We start from the raw sequence: 23,266 nt of genomic DNA, 5'->3' as shown, positions 1-23,266 counted from the left end.
ATGAACTAATGAGACTCGTAACAGGGAAGAAAAATGCATGGGATGCATATAAATTATCAAGCGACTCAGAAGCCTAGGGCAGATATAAGTTAATCTATAATCAGGTGACAAAGGAGGTTTGGCAGGCGAAGGCAGATTATGAGAAATCCTTGGCAAAAGATGCTAAGAAAAACAGCAAGGATTTCTTTACTTATATAAACTCTAAAAGGAAGGGGATGAATCTGATTGGTCCACTTGACATCGATGATTCGACTGTTGATGATCCTGCTCAGATAGCAAACAAACTGAATGAGTATTTTGTATCTACATTCAAACGTGAGGAATTATTAAGGTTTGAAAATGGCAGAAGGTTATCAAATTGTAGCAAGATACTTAATGATTTTGTAATAACTGAGAGCAAAGTGGAAGAGAAACTGTTGAAGTTAAATGTAAGAAAAGCACCTGGGGTGGATGGGATCTATCCCGTTATATTAAAGGAGGCGGCAAAGCAACTAAGCACACCCTTAGCTATAATTATGAGAGCATCCTTGAACTCAGGGGAGGTTCCCACGGACTGGAGTTGTGCAAATGTATCCCCAATTCACAAAGGGGGATCGAAGGGTGACACGAGTAATTACAGACCAGTTAGTTTAACTTCTGTTACGGGTAAAATAATGGAGTCGCTGGGTAAAGATGCATTGCAGAATCATCTAGACAAGACTGCAGCAATAATTCAGACACAGCATGGGTTTGTTAAGGGAAAGTCTTGTCTGACAAATTTGATAGGATATTATGATGTGGTTACAAAGGAACTGGATGCAAAAAATAATTTTGATATCATATATTTGGATTTCAGGAAAGCTTTTGACACTGTTGCGCATGGAAGACTATTGTACAAATTGGAGCAGAATGGTATTAAGGGTAAGTTGCTACAATGGATAAAAGGATGGTTAAGTGGGAGAAGACAGAGGGTGGTAATCAATGGGTGCTGCTCTTCTTGGACTAATGGTATTAGTGCAGTCCCACAGGGTTCGGTTTTGGGTCCACTGTTGTTTTGTATATTTATCAATGATATTGATGAAGGTATATCAGGCTTAGTGTCGAAGTTTGCAGATGATACAAAGGTTGGCAGGGTTGTTAATGACAGTGTGCTACTGCAACAGGATCTAGATAATTTGGGCAGATGGGCTAAGAAGTGGCAACTGAAGTTTAACCTTGACAAATGCAAAGTACTGCATATGGGTAGAAGTAACCCCAGAGAAATGTACCAACTGTGTGGTACTACACTTAAGGTGGTAGAAAATGAAAAAGACCTGGGAGTAATTGTGCAGGCAGATATGAAGTTTTCTGAGCAATGCAGGCAGGCTGCCAGGGCAGGACATGGGGTTTTGTCAATGATATATAGGAATTTTTCTAGCAGGGAAAAGGAGGTGATTATCCCTCTGTATAAGGCAATGGTCAGGCCACACCTTGAGTACTGCGTGCAGGTCTGGAGGCCTCATTTTAGGAAGGATGTAGATTTACTTGAGCGTGTACAGAGAAGGGCAACAAGATAGGTGAGGGGAATGAAGGGATCCTCTTATCAAGAGAGGCTTACGTTCTGCAAATTGCAGTGGCTGGAGACTGGGCACTTGCTCGGTGATCTGATTGAGGTGTATAAGCCCTTGAATGGGTTGAACACGCTGAAATCTGATGGGATCCTTCCACATGTTCAGATTACGAACCTAAGGGGGCATAAATTCAAATTAAGAAAGGACAGATGTAGAATAGATGTGCAGAAATTTGTCTTTAGCCAGCGGGTGGTTAATTGCTGGAACAAACTTCCATCTGTCGTTGTGGAAGTTGATAGGTTGAATAAATTTAAGGAGGAACTGGACAGGCATTTGGAGGGAATGGTGTGATTTTTTTTTTTTTTTTTTTGGCTGTTGCTGCATAAACTCATACATTTGCTTTCTTGCATCACATGCCACTACTACTACTACTAACACACTCCTACCCTCAATTTTGATCTCCCAATGCTTATGTCACACCAAACTTACTCGACACTGCACTGTCCAGCGATGTCGACTGGCTTCACTTCCTTGGATTTTGTGTTTCTTAACTAATAGCCTAACTCCTCCTCTCTTCCTATCCTTCCTGTACACATTGTACTACCCAAATTCCAGTTCTCATTCCTTATATCTGTGTGACACCACGTCTCTGATATCCCAACAATATCTGCCTTTGATGTTTTGAGCAATACCTCAAATTCATCAAATTTATTTACCAAACTCCTAGCATTGGTGTACATTCAAGTATATATGCACCAGTTCCTATTGTTAGCTACCCAACACATCCTAAGTTATTACTTGTACTACAATGACTCTACAACGTTATCAACCTTTGCCCCTGAAGACATACCCTAATGTTCTGTTCCACCTAACAGAGAAGAAAAATGCATGGGATGCGTATAAATTATCAAGCGACTCAGAAGTCTATGGCAGATATAAACTAGTCTGTAATCAGGTCACAGAGGAAGGTTAGGTAGGCGAAGGCAGATTAAGAGTAATCCTTGGCAAAAGATGCTAAGAAAAACAGCAAGGATTTCTTTACTTATATAAACTCTAAAAGGAAGGGGATGAATCTGATTGGTCCACTTGATATCGATGGATCAACTGTTGATGATCCTGCCCAGATAGCAAACAAACTGAATGAGTATTTTGGATCTACATTCACAAACGAGGAGTTATTAAGGTTTGGAAATGGCAGAAGGTTATCAAATCGTAGCAGGATAATTAATGATTTTTTAATAACTGAGAGCAAAGTGGAGGAGAAATTGTTGAAGTTAAACATAAAAAAAGCACCTGGGGTGGATGGTATATGGTATCTATCCAGTTATATTAAAGGAGGCGGCCAAGGAACTAAGCAAACCCTTGGCCATAATTATGAGAGCATTCTTGGACTCAGGAGAGGTTCCCACGGATTGGAGATGTGCAAATGTATCCCCAATTCACAAAGGGGGATCGAAGGGTGACACAAGTAATTACAGACCAGTTAGTTTAACTTCTGTTCTGGGTAAAATTATGGAGTCACTGGTTAAAGATGCACTGCAGGATCATCTAGACAAGACTGCTGCATTAATTCAGACACAGCATGGGTTTCTTAAGGGAAAGTCTTGTCTGACAAATTTGATAGGATATTATGATGTTGTTACAAAGGAACTGGATGCAAAAAATAATTTTGATATCATCTATTTGGATTTCGGGAAAGCTTTTGACACTGTTGCGCATGAAAGACTATTGTACCAATTGGAGCAGAATGGTATTAAGGGTAAGTTGCTACAATGGATAAAAGGATGGTTAAGTGGGAGAAGATAGAGGGTGGTAATAAATGGGTGCTGCTCTTCGTGGAGTCCCACAGGGTTCAGTGTTGGGTCCACTGTTGTTTTGTTTATTTATCAATGATATTGATGAAGGTATATCAGGCTTAATGTCAAAGTTTGTACATGATACAAAGGTTGGCAGGGTTGTTAATGACAGTAATGGCAGTGTGCTACTGCAACAGGATCTAGATAATTTGGGCAGATGGGCTAAGAAGTGGCAACTGAAGTTTTTAACACTGACAAATGTAAAGTACTGCATATGGGTAGAAGTAACCCCAGAGAAATATACCAACTGTGTGGTACTATACTTAAGGTGGTAGAAAATGAAAAAGACTTGGGAGTAATTGTGCAGGCAGATATGAATTTTTTTCTCAATGCAGACAGGCTGCCAAGGCAGGTCATGGGGTTTTGTCAATGATATTTAGGAATTTTGCTAGCAGGGAAAAGGAGGTGATTATCCCTCTGTATAAGGCAATGTTCAGGCCACACCTTGAGTACTGCGTGCAGGTCTGGAGGCCTCATTTTAGGAATGATGTAGGTTTACTTGAGCATGTACAGAGAAGGGCAACAAGATTGGTGAGGGGAATGAAGCTATCCTCTTATCAAGAGAGGCTTAAATTCTGCAAACTGCAGTGGCTGGAGACTAGGCACCTGCACGGTGATCTGATTGAGGTATATGAGGCCTTGAATGGGTTGAGCACGCGGAATTCTGATGGGATTCTTCCACTTGTTCAGATTACGAACCTAAGGGGGCATAAATTCAAATTAAGAAAAGACAGATGTAGAATAGATGTGGGGAAATTTACCTTTAGCCAGGGGCTGGTTAATTGCTGGAACAAACTTCCATCTGCTGTTGTGGAAGTTGATAGGTTGAATAAATTTAAGGAGGAACTGGACAGGCATTTGTAGGGAATGATGTGATTTTTTTTTTTTTTTTTTTTTGGGCTGATGCTGCATAAGCTCATACACATGCTTTCTTGCATCACATGCCGCCACTACTACTACCTATCCTTTTTACATGGCATGTTCCCCGTTTCCCTGACAATAAAGTCACCAACAACTAGTTCCTGTGGGACCAGCGCATTCTGCCTTGGGGGCTGCCGCTGTGTTGCTTGACTATCAAGTGCAAGCTTTGGCGTTGATGTGTGCAGCTGAGAGCGTGATGGGCTCCTCAATTTATATCCTTTGAGGGCATCCACCCTGTCCTTCAAGCTCTCATATAGGCCCATAACTCAGCGTTGTTATGGGTCTATATGTTGAGAGCTTCTTTAATTAAAAAAAAATAATATCTTATACATAAAAATTCAAACATTTACATTTGTATGTATATTTGGATAGGTATTTTACTGCAAATTTTGTGGAAAAAAATTTAAAGGAATTTTTTAAAATAATGTTTGATTGTTGTGACTCTTTTTGGTTTTTTTTTTGCTGTGAAATCTCAAGTTATTTATGAGAGTGGTTCGATAAAGAATCTGCCTGACGTAGCTACAGTGATGCTAGTCTGTTCATTCTTGGCACAGGTTTTAGTCCTCTATATAGCTAGCCACTGTGCAGATTTTTCCATTTTTCCAATCGATGGATTAGGCTACGGATACCGTCTTTGTAGAACTGGTGAGGTTGGTCTTTGAACCTTGACTGAAATGAGTTGCAGAAATGAGTGTGTTGTCGTCAGGGAAGTGGGTCCCCCAAAGAAATGATTTGAGGGAAGGAAACAAGAAGTCCGCTGGTGCAAGATCGGGTGAGTAGGTTGGATGGGTCACTATTTCATATCCACAAGTGGCCGCTTGTGTTGTTGCAATTTCAGAAGTGTGAATTGGGGTATTGTCTTCAAGCATTCTCACACATTTGGGCAGCATGCCACAACTACATGTTTCGATTTCCTCCCATAAATTGGCATAATAGGCACCTGTAATTGTTCTACCTTTCGGCAGATAATCAGTCATCATTATGCCTTTCTCATCCCAAAACAATGGGGTACCATTCCGTGGAATGCTTTTTACTTTCGGGGTCGAAATGGTGTATCCAGCTTTCATCGTGAGTGATTAGACGAGAGAAAAAGTCTTCCTCATTTTTTTCGCATGGGGCTAACATCTCTTGTGATTTCTGTTGTCAATCAGCTTTCTGGAAACCAGTCAGTAATCGGGGAATCCATCTTGCACTCAATTTCCGTAAATGGAGTTGGTCATGAAGGACTGTTTCAACAGAGCCCACACAATTCACGCCCAGATATCCGGCAATCTTCTATGATTAACGACTTTACTTTTCTGATCGTTGATGTTATTTGGTTTTTAGGAGCATTAGCAACTAAGGCCATATTGCTCTGAGGATATAGTTGGTCATTCCCTGACCTTTCCGCATCCTCTGTATTTGGTGGTCACGGGCTCGAACCCTGGTCTAATCAAGAAGCGTGTGCTACACACTGCCGCTCCTGCCCACGGAGGCGCCTTTCTGATCGTGCTATTATCAGTGGCTGAATGGGGACGACCTGGAATAGGCTCAGATTTTACCGATGTCCAACCACACATAAACTGTTTATGCCAGTGCTTCACCATGCTATAGGATGGGGCTTCATCCTTATATACAGCAGTCATCTTCTCGTGGATTTCTTTAGGAGAGTTCCCCTTCAAGAACAGATATCGGATTACAGCACTGGTTTCAACTTTGTCCATGATGCTACTTCGTCACATGTTCAGCTCTGTAAGAGAAAAACAAAGCCCAGGGATGAAATTTTACACCTTTAGTACAGAGATATGTATGATGCTACACACAAAATATCATGACTCTGCGATATGTGGAAGTAGGCGAGGGCGATTATTTATTGAACCACCCTTGTAATAATATCAATTTAATTACATCATATTTTTCTTGGTTTTCTGGCCATTTCAGTGCTGTTTGTTTTTACTGAGATTTTATTGTAAAAAAACTGAGAAAAATAATAAATCGGACAGTTTTGGGCCAATATTATTCTTATTAAATCTGGAGATAAACTGAACATAATATGAAATGAAGAGAACAAAATATGTCATTGAAAATTGGGTTCACAGAAGGGAATGACTAAATTATCACTCATGGTTTCCGAGAAAACCGATTAGTCCTAATCCAACATTTCACCAGATATACGCTGTAAAATAACAGACAGAAATACTCTCGTAGCATAATAAACATGTTTCAAATACTACCATTAATAAAAAAAAAAGAAAAAGAAAAATCAGCCTTTCAAATTATTCTGAATAACCGACAGTTCTGTTGTATATGATATCAAAATTATTTTTTGTATCCAGTTACACCTTTGTAACCACATCATAGTATCCAATCAAATTTGTCAGACAAGATTTTTCCTTAGACCATGCTGTGTCTGAATTATTACTGCAGTCTTCTCTAGGTGATCCTGCAATGCTTCTTTAACCAGTTACTCTGTAAATTTCCCCATAATAGATGTTAAACTAACAGGACTGTAATTACTCATGTCACCCTTTGATCCCTCTTTGTGATTTGGTGATACATATGCACATCTCCGGTCCGTGGAGACTACCCCTCTGAGTCTGATGCTCTCATAATTATGGTTAAGGGTTTGCTTGCTCCTTTGCCGCCTCGTTTAATATAACTGGATAGATCCCATCCAACCCGGGTGCCATTCTTATGTTTAACTTAAACAATTTCTCCTCCACTTTGTGCTCAGTTTTACAAAATCATTTAGCTCCCTGGTATAGTTTGATAAGCTTCTGGCTTCCACTTCCCTACAGGCCTGACGTAGCTGAGTGGTCAAGAGTGTGAGTGCTATAGCACACGCTCTTTGAGTGGACCGGTGTTCAAGTCCGTGACTGCTAAATACAATTAATGTTTGTGTTGATGATTTACTGTAAACTCCACTGACCTGGTGGGCATGCCGGAGTATAAACAAGAATTCCTCATGTGTGAATGTAGATGCAAAATATTCATTCAGTTTGTCAGCTACCTGTGCAGGATCATCAACAGTCAAACCATTGATATTAAGTGCATCAATCTGATTCATCCCCTTCCTTCATGACTTGATTACAGAGTAGCTTATATCTAGCATTGTCTTCTGTGTCGCCTGATAATTTATATGCATCCCATGCATTTTTCTTCTCTACCACGAGCCTTATTAGTTATCTGACATCCATTTAGGCCTAAACTGTGAACAACATTTTTTAACTGGTATGAAAATCCTAGTAGTTTACACAATTAATTTCTTGAATTCTTCGTATTTAGAATTTAAATGAAAAGAGAAGCGCACTCTTTGTGAGGCAAACATGCCTCCTACTAATAACGCTAATTTCATTCTGAATTTAAGCAGCAAGCAATTAACCTCCGAACCAATCAATGTTCTTAGCTCCGGTATGAAGTTTGCCATTTTACCGTCGAGAACATCAATCACACAAATCGCCATAGGAGTGGAGGCATCCATAGCCAACTTCCCTGAAGAGACTGCTAATGACATCCACTTCAGAAAGGCCCCTGTCCTTCAACATGCATGGCCAGCAAACTCCAACTTCAACCATCATCATCAGCATGCTGCTCTTAATTCCATCAGAAAGACAGCACCATCGTCATGCTTCCTGCTGACAAAGGAAATTGCACGGTTATGTTAGACCGGTTGGAGTATTTAGACAAAGCTCTCGCCTTCCTACAAGATCCCAACGTTTATGAGCCTGTAAGTGATCCACCCATCAAAAGTCAACAAACTGATCTACGAATGGTTCAAATCTGGGAAGATTTCAACATTGATGATGGCAATTGCATGCCACGGGGTGCCAACTTCTGCAATTTTATGGACTTTTGAAGGTTCACAAGCCAGGCGTTCTTCTCTGGCCCATTGTGTCCTGTTGCAATTCGCCGACGTACAAACTGTCTAAACACATCACGCGACTCTTAACACCTCTATTGGGAAATACCCTCCATACAGTCAAGAACAGCAAGGAATTCCTTTACCTAATCAAAGAACTTACAGTCCCTGACAGCCAGGTCATGGCGTCCTTCCATGTTGTCTCTCTGTTTACATCCATTCCTGTCCAACAGGTTGTTGTCTGTACCAGGCAACTTCTAGAGAGTGACCACAACCTATTGAATAGAACATCGATATCTACAGAGGACATCTGTACTGCCCTCAACCTATGCTTGTCGGGCTGTGTCATCACCTCTGGCGATTCTCTGTGCTAATAAATACACGGTGCAGCTACGGGCACCCCTGTCAGTTCCATCGTTGCTGACATCGCTAAGGAGGAATTAGAGGAATGGATATTCCTGAGCCCGCCTGTACCGATTACAATGTTGTGCAGATATGTTAATGATATCTTCACTATCATCCCACATTGTTCAGAGTCAACACTGTTAAAGTACCTCAATTCCTTATTACTGTTTGTCCAGTTCACTTTGGAGTTAGAATTGAACAGGTTCCTTCCATTCCTGGATGTTCTAGTGAAGCGAGTGGGCCCAAGCCTGGAAACCTCGGTGTACTGTAAGCCAGTGTGGTGCGGGCAGTTTACTAATTACAGATCAGCCCATACCCCTTGTCATCTAAACAACACTGCACGTGCTGTATTCTCTCGAACCTGGAGCCATTCCAGCTCAGAGGAAGCTAGGTGCACTGAGATTTCTAGAGTAAAAACTGACCTAGTCAATTGTGGGTACCCAACCCATGTATTAAACAGATGTTTGCTACAAGCACAAGAACTTGCGACTCTTCCGAGGCCGACATCCCCACGTAACATTATGCCTACTGCCTATATTCCTTACTATCTGGGCACACTGAACCAGATTTCTAAGATCCTACACAAATACCGCATGAAATTCGTACAACTCCCTGGTAGGAGCTTACGTTCTCTGCTCTCGAATGGAAAAAGCCCCATCACCCCTCTCTTACATAGTGGAATAGTATACCGCATAGCTTGCCATGATTGTGTCAGTTGCTATATAGGGGAGCTCAAGGCGCCTTCAGGATCGCCTCACAGGGCATGACAGATCAATTTGCCTAGGTGACACTGATCACTCCGCAATCACGGAACATTTCTGGTCAGCCCATCATGACTTTAATCCCAGATGCGATTGTCTGGTCATTGACCAATCCTCGCACTACCGTCACCGCCTTTGGCTAGAATCGTTAAATCTATCAAGCTATCCAAAAGCCTTAAATCACTGCAATGGTACAAGACTATACCCCATCTTTTAATCAACAGCTTTGAGACTCGACAAACGCTAGCAGCTATCTCATACCAACAATGAACGCCAATCTAGTGAATAATGTTTGCACAATCTTGCGACCATGTGTGCATCTGATAACGCACAACTCATTTAGAATTTATTTTATTCCATCTCTAACGTCTGTATTTTGTTAGTATTCTGTATGCATTTATTGACTTGCTGAAGAAGGGGTTTGTTTACCCTGAAAGCTATGAATTAATCTTAGTTATTAAAAATCTAGTTATTGTCTCTACTGGATGTGCTGCAGTATCATTATTATCTAATTTAGAATTTGCTGTTGGTAACATCAATTGGTCCCACTGTATAGAATTTAAAAACTGTCTGAGACCACTGTAGTCACCTTTACGAAAGTAAAAACCCTTCTCTTTACCCATGATGGTAATTATATCTTTAAGTAAATCCCAAATCAGTACACTGTGATCACTGCCACCTAGTGGTTCCTTTATCTGCAAATTCATAATGCACAAATAATGACTGCTGATAATCAGTCATTATTTGTGCATTTGCCTAATATGCTGCTGCAGAAAACAATCATCCAATTAATCCACAAAATACTTGCTAGCATGCGACTGAAGAATCCCCAAGTTCCAGTCTATATCTGGGAAGTTAAAATTCCCCATTATAATACAATCTGATTTACTGACCCATTCTATTTCTCTGTACAACTGTTTGTCATACTGATTAGTCATTAGGCCTATAACACACTCCTACTCTCATTTTTGTTTTCTTAATGCTTATGTCACACTAAACTGATTCAACATTGCACTGTCCAGCAATGTCAACTGGATGCACTTCCTTAGTTTTTTGTGTTTCTTAACTAATAGCATAACCCCTCCTCCCTTCCTATCCTGTGTATCCTTTCTGTACCCATTGTACACCCCCAACTTCCAATTCTGCAATGTTATTCATATTTATACATATTTAATAGAAAAGTTCAGTGAAACATAAAATATTGCTAATGATATTTTAAAGTTTTTTGATAGTGTTTGGCATCAAAGATAATTTGTACTGTGTTTTTTGCAAATAGCTAGATAGTTTCTATCTCGCTTTCATAGCATGCAGTGATGAATGGTCTTTTGTCTTCTAACTTCCGTTCCATTTTATGTGAAACTGTGCTGATTGAGGAATATCATAATGGGTTTTAATTGAATACATTCCATAGAAACAGTATAAATTATTATAATAAATCAACATCAACCTTTTGCTGGCCTTTGCAGTTTTGCTGTCTGGTCGTTGTTTGATCATTTTGACGTCAGTCCTGGTACACTTTAACTACTGCAGCTCTTGAACATCCCACCAATGCAGCCATTTGGGAAATTGAGGAACCAGCTTGTTGAGCACCCACAATCTGTCCTTTATTAAAGTCCAATAAATCCTTCCTTTTACGGATCAGTAGGTAAAAGGTTCAGTATGGTTCAGTAGGTAGTAAAATTCCGATCATGCTCGGAATTTTACAACCTACTGAACCACCGATGCCTTATCTATGCTATGTAGGTCGACTAACTCCACACTTGTAACTCAAGTGGTCAGTGGGTTGCAGTCAGTTTTCATAGGAGTGGTCATAATTCAGTGATCAGTGTATGTAGAGTTGGCTGTTGAATGAGTTTTAATACGTACAGTAAATTTTCAACTTAAAATTTAAATAAAAACTGTGTTACAGTGAAACCCATGCTGTTTGAAGCCGTACTAAGTGAGGTATTGCTGTACCTTGTGGAGTAATATAGGCTGCATTATGGGCAAAAGAAGGCCTCATGAGGTATTAGGTAGCTATTGTTAATCCAGAGCTAAATCAGTGTATATTTAGTTTTGTTACAATGGCTCTAGAGTAGTGCCTGAAATCTGCTTTATGTTTCTGTGTTGAGCATTTTTGCAAAACTGTCGTATGTTGGTTTATATGCTTAGTTAAAATGTTATGTTAGTACTAGCCTCTTAACAGTCAGCCAGCAAAAAAGAATCAGACAGATTATTAGTAGGTATATATATAGACGGGTTTTTTTTTTTTTTTTTTTTTGTGCCAATGCTATGTAAGCTTGCATCCTTTACCAATGCAATCTTAAAGATTTCTGTACAACCTTGCCCTTTCATTTTCAACATTTTAAAACATGCACTAAAATTGTTAGTTAGAGATGATAACAACCAGATATATGACAGAAATAAATAGACATTAAACAAAATTACATTAAATAAAAAATGGTGCAACGTAACATTAAAATTAAATAAACAAAACAATCCTTGAAAGTCCCGATTCTTTTCTTTGCAGTTTGTGCGAGAGAACAGCATGAACAGATTCAGTTTATGCACACACCCCTGGCTTCTTTCCCGGTATGCCCAATAAATAACAGGAGCATTAAAGTGATGATTGAAAGGTATGCTGGCTTGGATGCAATGAAGAGAAGGCTTTTCATTTTGCAGTGTCTGGACCTTTGTTGACTATTCTTTACTGGAGGGAACCTGCGGTGAAATTGCATGTGAGTAGAAGGTTCGACGACAGCCTCTGTCTGCACTGAGTGATTGGGGGATATGGGATATGTGGGGCCCAAAATCCTGTGTTTGTAGCGTAGGTTAACAGCAAATGTATTTAGGTCAGCATCGATGTCCTGGATTCGCCCGAGCATTTGGTAGGGCAGGAAACGATCTGATAAGTGAGGGCATAAGTAAAGAGGGCAATTTGTTGGGGTGGCTCTGAGCTGGGCAGGAGGAATCCTCCAGCCACAGAGATCCCAGAATGAAGGAGATGTGATGAGACTGATCAGCATCTTTACCATGATTACCAGTCTTCTTTCTTTAATGAGACAGGGCAGCCTGGGAATTCCCAGTGCCAGGGCCATTTCAGTCCTATGGCCTTGGGGTGGTATTCTGCATTTGTAGGAACCACTTGAGGAGCCAGTATTCTGCTGCCCAGATAAGTTTTGTGTTTGTGGGTGCTGCCAACACCCAGATTTCTGTATATGTTGGTCCTGACATATTTTGTTGCTGTGACCTTGTCTGAGACGTAATGCAGGTGCTGTTTCGTTCTTCATTTCAGCTGCACTGCCCACCTGCTGAGTTTGTCAAATCTCAGCTTTCTGTCAAAAAAAAAAACAAACCCCAAACCTAAATAGCATGAACCAGGAGAGTATGGAAACTCTGCTTATCTTTGGTAAGATGGTTGTTGGCTCTTTCTTGAAGGGGGTAGAGCGTGCACTCAGACTTTGTTGGGTTGATAGTAAGGCCAAATTGTCTGAGCTAGCCTACTAGTGCAAGGAGCGCACTGTTAATTTCTTCTGTGATTATATTGGGGTCTGCATTTGTTTGGATGGAGGTCAGTATTTTCTCTGGATTATAAAAGGGGAGGTTGGAGAGGACTTCCCCTTGTGGTACTCCTGTAGATATTTGCTTAGCATAGATTTTATCAGGATTTGTGGAGTATAATTGTAAGATTCTGAAGGAGTGATGAGAGGAAATGCAACGCATCCTCACTCATGGAATAGTGGTCTTCAATCAGTCGTAGGAGGGTAGGTACTTGAGCGGCATCAAATTCTGCTTCGATGTTGAGGTAAGTTATAAGAAGTTCTTTTTTTTCTCTGAAATGTTGCAAGGATACTGTGGGTGGTGGGCCTGTTTGGTAGTGATGAATGAGTTTGTGGTGTTAAGTTGTTAAGAGTTGGCAAGAGAGTCCTATCTAATAGTCTCAGGAGAAATAAGGAATTGGAGATGGGTCTGAAGTGTTTCTGTAATGATGGTGTTTTATTTTTATTTTCGGGTGCTGCCTTACCAGATAGACCTTCCATTGATGGGAAAGGTGCATTTGGTTAGTACTGCAGTGAAGATGCTAACAATGGGCTGGATGATATATGGACCCAGGCATCTGAGCATAAACTGGGATATTCCCTCTGCACCCACAGTTGTAGAGGATGGGGTTGAATTCTAGGCTGCTAAGATTTGGTATTTAGATATAGTGATGGATTTCAGCGTGTCCTGTCTGTTACGATTGAATATGTGGTTGAGGTTATTGTTGGATACTGAGCCTGTTTTGAATCGGGTAATGAAATGAATCCATCTCTGGGAAACTAGTGGCTTCTTCTGTGTATGGGGGCCTTTCCAGCTGTTAGCAAATGTTCAAAATAGCTCTTGATGGACTGGGATTTTTGGCAGTTGAAAATGGCTCATGCTCTTGAAAAGGCTATCCTATCATTAATTTCACCAGATTGCTTCCATTGCTTATGGAGGTGCTGTTTTAATTGAATGCTGGAGTTTAGATGTGGTGTCCACCATGCTCTAGAGACCTCCAAACCTTTAAGGCAGCATATTGAGCTACCATGATAATCTATTTAGTTAACAGGTTATTAGGGTATCACAGGACTCAGGGACATATCAATGGATGAGAAATGCTGCCGTAATGCATTTGGAAACATCCAGATATTTTGGACTGTAGATTGTTCTTCATATCACCTCAACCCAATCCAGTTGTATTAGGATTGGGTCATGGTCAGAGTTAAAGTAGCCATCTTGAAGAGTGTCAAGTGTACAGGCTATAGATGTGAGGATCAGGTCAAGTTGGTTTGTACTCCTTGTGGGGCAATCATTGGCTATAGTAAGGCCCACTATACTTAGCTGTGATAGGAGCAATCTCTTCATATTGATCCAGACATGGAGGGTGGTTTAAATCTCCATAGGCAATTTTTGTTGGTGAGGTGTGGGGTGGTGAAGAATCCAGTTGGTCACCTCTTGCATTGTTTCCATTGTAGGATTGGGTGGTATGTAGATGAGAATGACTTCAATGGAAATGGACCTCAATTTAAGCATTGTGTAGAGCGGATTGTAATCATCTGAGTTGCTGGAGATGCTGTTCTCAAGGGTGAGGAATGCTTGATTGTAGAACAAGGAGTCAGTCATCCCCCCTTTTATTCCTGGATGTGAGCATGGTACCATAGCCACTGGGAGTTGTAGCTGCAATGTAATCCTCAGTGGGTTCCAGCCAGGTCTCGGTGAGACAGCATATCAAATGGTTTAGATAACAAAATTTTATCAATGGTTTCAAGCTGTGGACATTCTGGTAAAGAAGTTTGACCACGGGAGACTTTCTTAATTGTCCTGATTCTAGTCATTTGGTTCTTTCGAGGCCTGGCTGTTGCCCTTGATGTGATTCTGGTTGTGATAGGCATCTCAGTTGGGTGGATGCGATTTTGGGGTTGTTCACGAGGATCTACAGTGAGGTGTCCTGTGGTAGGGAAGCATGTGAGCGCATACTGGAGCATCCACTTCTGGGGTGAAATTATCGGACTACAGCTATAGGTGAGTCAGCTGTGTTTCCTTCTGGAGCATGTGCATTTCACAGTTTGTCATTATGACATGTTACTCTCCTATAAAAGGAACGCATGATGGCTCCACTGGCCATATGGATGGGCTTTTGACGTAGTGATACTGTTCGGAGTCAGATTCGAGCTTGAAGGAGGCATAGTTCTGGTGTTTAGCTGGGAGCTGTTCGACTGCAATATCAGGTTGTCACTCATTTCTCAAAGCTGTAGCAATGTCATCGGTTGTGGTCTGGGGGGGGGGGGGTAGTCTTGAGACGTATATGCTGCTTTTCGACTTTCCCATAGTGCTTATTGCTTGCAGCTGAGAGGTGGCAGACGTTCCTATAGAATAGGAGTGGCTTGCTCTTGGTCTGGAAGGGGAGATGTGTTTTGGCTGATTATTTGCTTTAGAATTCATTCCAGTAGAGTGTATCACCATGATCTGGGCCCAGGTTGTAGGCTGTAACTGTAAGGATGTTCTGTCGACTAGCGTAGTGAGGGTGTTATCACAGTTCTTAGACTGGGGGCCTGTGGATTGGGCAGGTGGTATCCTCAGTTTGGGATAATCTTTGGATGAGTTGTGGCCAAGCTGCAATTGTATGGCATCCTCCTGAGTTGTATGAAGATGCTGCGTGCTAAGTGTTTTGTTCAGCTTCAATTGACTGGGTTTCAGTGCAGTCTTCTTTTCCGTGTAATTAATGAGTTGTATGGCCAGAAGGATTCGAAGAGGAATCCTCAATGCTAGTCAGGTGTACAGGTTTACATTGTGACTCCTCACTAGATATCCCAGTTGATTAACGAAATGTAAGACACTTGGAGGTGCTCTCACTCACCTGAGAGTGATGGGAGGCGGTTATCAGACAGCACAGTTCCTTCAATTTCATTTCAATAGTTTTGCATTATAGATGCTTGAAAGATGTCGAGTATTGTCTGTAATTGGGCTGGTCCACTGGGCATCCTGGATTTCCCGTAGTTGAGGATTTCTGTTGCTACTGGCAGGATACTGGTCCTAGGCCATATCACTTTGGATCGCGACACATTTCTGACTGAGAATCAGTTCTTCAGACACTTGTACAGCTGCATCCTTCATATCTAGTGAACTTTTCATGAACACTATTTTCCATTAGAGCTATCCATTTAAAATTACTGATGCGAGTCACCCTTTGCACCGTATCTAGAGGGCGATTATATGGAGGTTTGCTTGGTGTGGCTGGGGCACCTGTGATGGGGCAGAGGCTGACAAGCTTCAACCATCCATACCCTCCAAGAATTTGTGTACTTCTTTCTTGAATTTATTAAAACCACCCCCTTCCACAACAACAGATGGGAGGTTGTTCCTACATGCAACAAACGACTTGCTAAAGGCAAATTTCCTCACATCTATCCTGCAACCATCCCTCCTCAATTTGAATATATGCCCCCTCATGTGTGTAGTCTCAGCAAGAGGAAGAATGCCATCAACGTGTAGCTTGCTCAATCTATTCAAGCCCTTAAACACCTGTCAGATTTCCCTGCAGGTGCCTAGATTGCAGATGCTGCAATTTGCAGAATTGGAGCCTTTCTTGGAAAGACGACCCTTTTGTTCCTTTCACGAATTGGGTTGCTCTTCTCTGTACCTGTTCCAACAGATCCACATTCTTCCTAAAGTGAGACCTCCAAAGCTGTATAACATGCTCAAGATGCTGTTTAATTTGGCCTTGTACAAAGGGATAATCACTGCTAGCAAAGTTTCTGTATATCATTGAAAAAACCGGCTGTGCTGGCAGCTTGTCTGCATTGCTCAAGAGAACTTCATATCTGACTGCACAATTACACACACCCAGATAATTTTCATTTTTCACTACCTTGAATGTAGTACCCCACAGTTGGTATGTTAATCTGGGATTACTGCTACCCATATGCAGCACCTTGTATTTTTCAATATTAAATCTCAACTGGCATTTCTCAGGCCACCAACCTAATTTTCCTAGATCTTGTTGCAGTAGCTCACCCTGACTACTGTTATTAACCAACTAACCTTTGCATTATCAGCAAATTTAGATATTAAGGCTAATATACCTTCATCAATATCATTAATAAATACAGTCAGTCCTCGTATAACACGTGTTCACAATACACGAATTTGATCATATACGATTTATAAATGGGGGAACAATATCGTGTATAACAAGAACCGAATTTGCTTATGCATGATTCGCCTATGTGTTTGCAAGAAATGGCAGTTGAACACGGAATCACCCCAACTAAACGCAACATGATAGGAATGAAAAGAACATTCTGAAAATGTATTTATGTTTTTTTTTATATCAGTGAAGGGGAAAACACATTTCAACACAATAACGCAAAAACCCACACAATTCCAGCTATCGGTATTATCGCAAATGCAATTAGATCGAGTTTACTACCTGTTTATAACAGATTCCACTAGCAGGAATGCAACTGGAAATTGTTTTTATTGTTTTATGGTAGTAACCCCCAGAATTGTGCTTTAGTAAAATGTGAGCTTTATATGTTTATTCAGTTGCTACACGCACGCAGCTTTGTTTGTGTATCAAGCGTGCCTCCACATTTTGTAATTGTGCTTTATTCCCTAAAAATGAGTAACATACTTAAAAGGTGTGAAAAGGAAGCGTCCTAGTGAAGTGACTACAGATTCAGAGAGAAAAAGAAAGGCAATATCGATAGACAGGCAGATTGGGTCAAAAATTCTTACCCGGGAAAATTTGTAGCAGCTTCATACTAGTGTTTATGGCCAAAATCACACTGGCCTCCATTGTCTTCTCGCCTCCGGCCCACTGGGGTTTCCCAGTAAGGCTTATGGCCAGTCAGCCTCTGTTGATAGAGAAAAAATATGAAATTGTGAAATGCTTTGAGCGAAATGAAAGACCATGTGATATTGCTCGTGCTACAGGCCTAAACGAGGCAACACCGAGAATTAGAAAGAATGCAGAAAAAATAAAAACTTTCATAGAACAACTCAAAAAATTGGAAGAGATGGAAGGTCTGTTTGGAAAGAAGATCAAACAAAGAACAAGTTTGCTTACGATAGAAGCAAACGCATTAGCAATATTTTATTATGTAATAGTTGAGATAAAATACATAAGTATTTTATTACGATTATTTATTGTTTGGTAATGTTTTGGTTTCATATGTGTGTTCAATCTTTGGTGGTCAGCACGTAACCCCATTTTTCCCATAGGGCCTGTTGTTTATATTGCACGATTTTGCATTGCACGAGGATTTCTAGGAACACAACTATCGTGCTATACGAGGACTGACTGTACTGTAAACAACAGTGGATCTAGCACCGAACCTTGTGGGATTCGGTAGTCCATGAAGAGTAGTGCCCATTGATAACCACTCTGTCTTGTCCCACTCAGCCATCCCTTTATCCATAGCAATAATTTTCCTTAATGACAAATTTCTGCAGTTTCTAGTCTTATGTGCAACAGTATAAAAAACTTTCTGAAATCCAAATATATGATATCAAAATTATTTTTTGCATTCAGTTCCTTGTTTACTACATCATTGTATCCAATCAGATTGGCAGTCAAGACTGCCCCTTAACTAATCTATGCTGTGACTGCAGTATAATTGCATTCCTGTCTAGGTGGTCCTGCCTTACTTCTTTAACCAGTGACTCCATTATTTTCCCGAGAACAGACGTTAAACTTACAGGTCTTTAATTACGTATGTCACCTTTTGATCCTTCTTTGTGAATTGCATATACATTCGCACATCTCCAGTCCACAGGGACCTCCTCTGACTCTAAAGATGCTCTCATAATATAAATGGAGAGATTCCGTCCATCCAGGTGCCTTTTTTATGTTCAGCTTCAACAATTTCCCTTTCAGTTATCACAAAATAATTTAGCTCTCTGTTAGATTTGGATAAACTTCTGGCAACCCCTTCTCTAAAGAATTCCTCATGTGTCAATTTAGATTCAAAATACCTCTTCAATTTGTCAGCAACAGTTAACCCATTGACATCAAGTGGCCCAATGTCATTCAACTCCTTCCTTCTGTTCATATAAACATAGAATTTTTTGCTGCTATTCTTTGCCAGAGTTCTCATAATCAGCCTTAGCTTGCCTGACCTCCTTTGTGACTTGATTGCAGACTAATTTAAATATTAGCCTGTAATCATTCTTTTGTATCACCTGTCACCTTTGTGACCTGATAATTTATATGCATCACTCACATTTTCCTTCTCTGCCACAACTGTCTTCAGTTCATATGACATCCATTTAGGTCTAAGCCTTGAGTAGTATTTCTTAGTTGGTATGAAAAGATTGCTTCTATGATTAATTTCCTGAATGCTTACCATTTAAAATCTGCTTGATAACATCATTAGTTCTTCCCACTGAAAGTCCACTTCCTTAATCCTTGACAGTAATTATGTCTTTAATTAAATTCCCCATGAATATACTGTGATAACTGCCACCCAGTGGGTCTTTCACATGCAGATTCTTAATGGATGCAGAATTGCTGCTCATAACCAGATCAAGAATATTACCTCCTCTTGTAGCCTATCTAACATACTGCAGTATAAAACAGTCATCCAATAAATATACAAAAGATTTGCTAGTGTGTATGATCAACACACAAATTCCAGTCAATTTGGGCTTAAGTTAACATTAGCATTAGTTGAGACATATGATGCAAGAAAGCAAGCTTATACAGCATCAGCCAAAAAAAAAAAAAAATCCTTTTCCCATTTCACCCATCCAGTCACTCCAACTGTTTGTCTAGTCCATACTTTAATTTATTTAAACTATCAACTTCCACAACAACACATGGAAGTCTGTACCAGCAATCAACTGCCCGCTGGCTAAATGCAAACTTCCGCACATCTGTTCTACGACTGTCTTTCCTCAATTTGAATCTATGCGGCCCCCCCCCCCAGATAATAATCTTCCCAAGCAAAAGAATACAACCAGCCTTGAGCCTGCTCAAACCATTCAAAGCCTTACACACCTCAATCAGATCACTTTTGCAAGTGCCTAGTTTCCAGATGCTGCAACTTTCAGAATTTAAGCATTTCTTCATAAGAGCACCCCTTTGTTCCTCTCAACAATCTTGTTGCCCTTCTTTGTACTTGTTCTAGCAACTCTACATCCTTCCTAAATCGAGACCTTCAGACTTGTATGCAATACTCAATCTACATCCTTCCTAAATCGAGACCTTCAGACTTGTATGCAATACTCAAGGTGTGGCCTGACCATTGCTTTATACAAAGGGATAATCATCTCCTTTTCCTTTGCTAGCAAAATTCATATATATCATGAAAAGACTCCATGAAATGCTCTGGCAGATGGTCTACACTGCTGAGAGAACTTCATATCTCACTACACAATTACCCCCAAATCATTTTCATTCTCCACTTCCCTGAATGTAGTACCACACAGTTAGTACGTTTCTTTTAGGTTACTGCTACCCATATGCAGTACTTTGCATTTTTCAATGTTAAAATTCAGCTGCCACTTCTCAGCCCATTTGCCTAACTTTTCTAGATCCTGTTGCAGTATCATACTGTCTGTACTGTCATTAACACCCCTGCCAATCTTTTTATCATCTGCAAACTTGGACGTTGAGCCTGATATACCTTCATTGATAAATACAAAAAACAACAATGGGCCCAGCAGCGAACCCTGGGGAACTCCACTAATAACATTAGTCATCGAAGAGCAGTGTCCATTGATTACCACTCTGTCATCTCTCACTCAACTATCCATTTATCCTTTGCAGCAACTTGCCCTTAATGCAATACTGCTCCAATTTGTACAGCAGTCTTCCATGTGCGACAGTATCAAAAGCTTTCCTGAAATCCAAGTATATGATATGAAAATAATTTTTTGCATCCAGTTTCTTTGTGACCACATCGTACTTTCCAATGAAATAGGTCAGACAGGATCTCCTCTTAACAAACTCATGCTGTGTCTGAACTATTACTGCAGTTTTATCTACATGATCCTAAATTGCTTCTTTAAGCTGTGACTCCATTATTTTCCCCAGAAGAGAAGTTAAACTAACTGTCTGTGAATGGGAAATACATTTGTACATCTTTATTCCATTGGGACCTCTCGAATATAAGGATGCTCTCAAAATTATGGCTGAGGTTTTGCTTACTTCTCTTGCTACCTCCTTCCAAAAACTGGATAGATTCCATCCACCCCAGGTGCCTTCCTTATGTTTAACTTCAACAATTTCTCCTCCACTTTGCTCTCTGTTATTACAAAATCATTTAGTAACCTGTTAGAGTTTAGTAAAATTCTGTTCTCCCTTCCTTACATAATTCCCCACGTATGAATGTAAATGCAAAATACTCATTCAGTTTATCAGCTATCTGAGCATGATCATTAGCAGTCGAACCATCGATATCAAGTGGACCAATCTGATTCATCCTCTTCCTTCTAGAGTTTATACAAGTAAAGAAGTCTGTTGTTTTTCTTATCATCCTTTGCCAAAGATTTCTCCTAATCAGCCTTCGCTTGCCTAACCTATTTGTGACTTGATTACAGACTAGTTTATACCTGCCATAGGCTTTGTGTTGCCTGATAATTTAAATGCATTCCAGGTGTTTTTCGTCTCTGCCACGAGTCTCATTAGTTCATCTGACATCCACTTAGGTCTAAATCTTGAACAGTATTTCTTGTTGGTATGAAAAGCTTCCAAGATTAATTTGTTGAACTCATTTAGTGTTTGCTTTTTTTAACATCATCAGTTGATCCCACTGTATAGAATTTAAAAACTGTCTGAGACCACCATAGTCAGCTTTATGAAAGCAACAATCCTTCCCTTTTCTTTGATGGTAGTTACTACTTTAAGTAAATCCCACATCAGCACACTGTGATTGCTGTCGCCTAGTGGTTCCTTTATCTGCAAATTCTTAATGCACAAATATTGACTGCTGATAATTGCCTCTCAAACATCTTGCTGTGGAAAATTAGTGTGTGAGTGACCAATCCACAAGATTCAGCCAATATCTGGAAAGTTAAAATCCCCCATTACAAGACATTCTAATTTACTGACCCCACTCTATTTTTATGTACAGTTTTTTGTTGCACTCATCGGAGTAATAACTAAAAGCAACTTTTATTTTTATAGTTTATTGTACTTCACATTTTCATGAGAGTCCCTTGTTTTAGAAACTGATAATCTGGGCAGTTTGATCAAATAATTATAGTTTAATATGTGACATTTTAGATTGTCTCCTCGAGTTACACCAGGGCAGACAATAGGCAAGTTAAAAGGAAAAAGCCCGCCTCTGCCGCCGCCACCACCACCACCACCACCATTATCTCATTCTATGATACCATTGCCAGAAGGAAAAGATATTGACTGGACAAGTTTGGTAGACACAGCTACTAAGGCAATGGAAGGTAAGGTTTTTATTAATTGAATCATAAATCCATTTATTTTTTTCCTTTTCTTTTTTTCTTTTTTTTTACATTTGTTCTCTGTGTTTAATTTTCAAATATTTAGAACTTTAAAAGCGTTACAGTTTTCTTTCTACTCATATGAATAATTTCAATTTTCCTCTTTTTTGAGTTCCCAATGAGGTTCCAATCTAATCATGAAGATGAAACAGAAAAGGGAGCACAACATTCTAGTAGTTCACAGGCTATTGGGAAAATGCTCCTTTTTTATCCCAAAAGAATTGGTTGGAATTTCTAAGTCAGTCATGTGGTTATGTTTGTTGGGTGGGGAAGATATTCTTGTTGAACACATGTTCAAGGACAAAAGTGCATTTCATGATGCAGTGGAATCCACCAGGATGGTGCCCATCAGAACTGTTATTCCTACTTTCAACCTGTCATGACTTTTTACATCTCTTAAAGCAAGTCACAGACATACATTCCATTCCATTCCATGTATGTTTGTACGACATATATTCCCGACAGCGCCTCCGTAGCCAGGTGGGAAGGAGCAGCAGTGCGTAGCACACGCTTCTTGATTAGACCGGGGTTCGAGCCCGTCACCACCAAATACGGAGGATGCAGAAAGGTTAAGGAATGACCACCGCATATCCTGGAGCAATATGGCCTTAGTTGCTAATGCTCCTAAAAACCAAACAACAACATTCCAGACAATCAATGTATGTCTGTTCAGATATACATTCCAAACCCAGTAAGTGTTTTAAGTGCCAGAAATATGGTTGCCTTGAAATGACATGCCACAGATCACATACTGGTGCTCATTATGGTTCTAATGACCACAAGAGCAAAGCCTGCATGATTTTAAAAGCCAGCTCTGTAAATTGGGAAAGGGAAACATTGTTGCATGCTTGTAATGAAAACAGAAAAACGACATTGGAACATACAGATACATTAAATATTCAGTATCAGGAAGCTTATACAGCTATGGAGGTGGTCAAAAAGTTGTTAGAACAGAGTATATAAAATGTATTAATAAATTTTAGAAGAGGCTAT

General features: G+C 40.2%; 1 protein-coding gene across 8 annotated transcripts in view; it reads left to right on the top strand.

The window, feature by feature from the left end:
• Positions 1-23,266, top strand: part of LOC150084664 (signal-induced proliferation-associated 1-like protein 2) — a 585,655-nt gene that overhangs the window by 498,873 nt on the left and 63,516 nt on the right. For all 8 annotated transcript variants that reach the window (XM_090376537.1, XM_090376543.1, XM_090376536.1 and 5 more), the window contains one exon: positions 22,041-22,216. In XM_090376537.1, the coding sequence (XP_090232663.1) occupies positions 22,041-22,216 (176 nt within the window). The remainder of the gene's footprint in view (positions 1-22,040; positions 22,217-23,266) is intronic.

Source organism: Mastigoproctus giganteus, chromosome 6, assembly GCF_048544385.1.
Source record: "Mastigoproctus giganteus isolate SK-2022 chromosome 6, ASM4854438v1, whole genome shotgun sequence".
Lineage (NCBI taxonomy): Eukaryota > Metazoa > Arthropoda > Arachnida > Uropygi > Thelyphonidae > Mastigoproctus > Mastigoproctus giganteus.
Note: the sequence above shows the minus strand (reverse complement) of the source record. Positions and strands in the feature narration are given on the sequence as shown.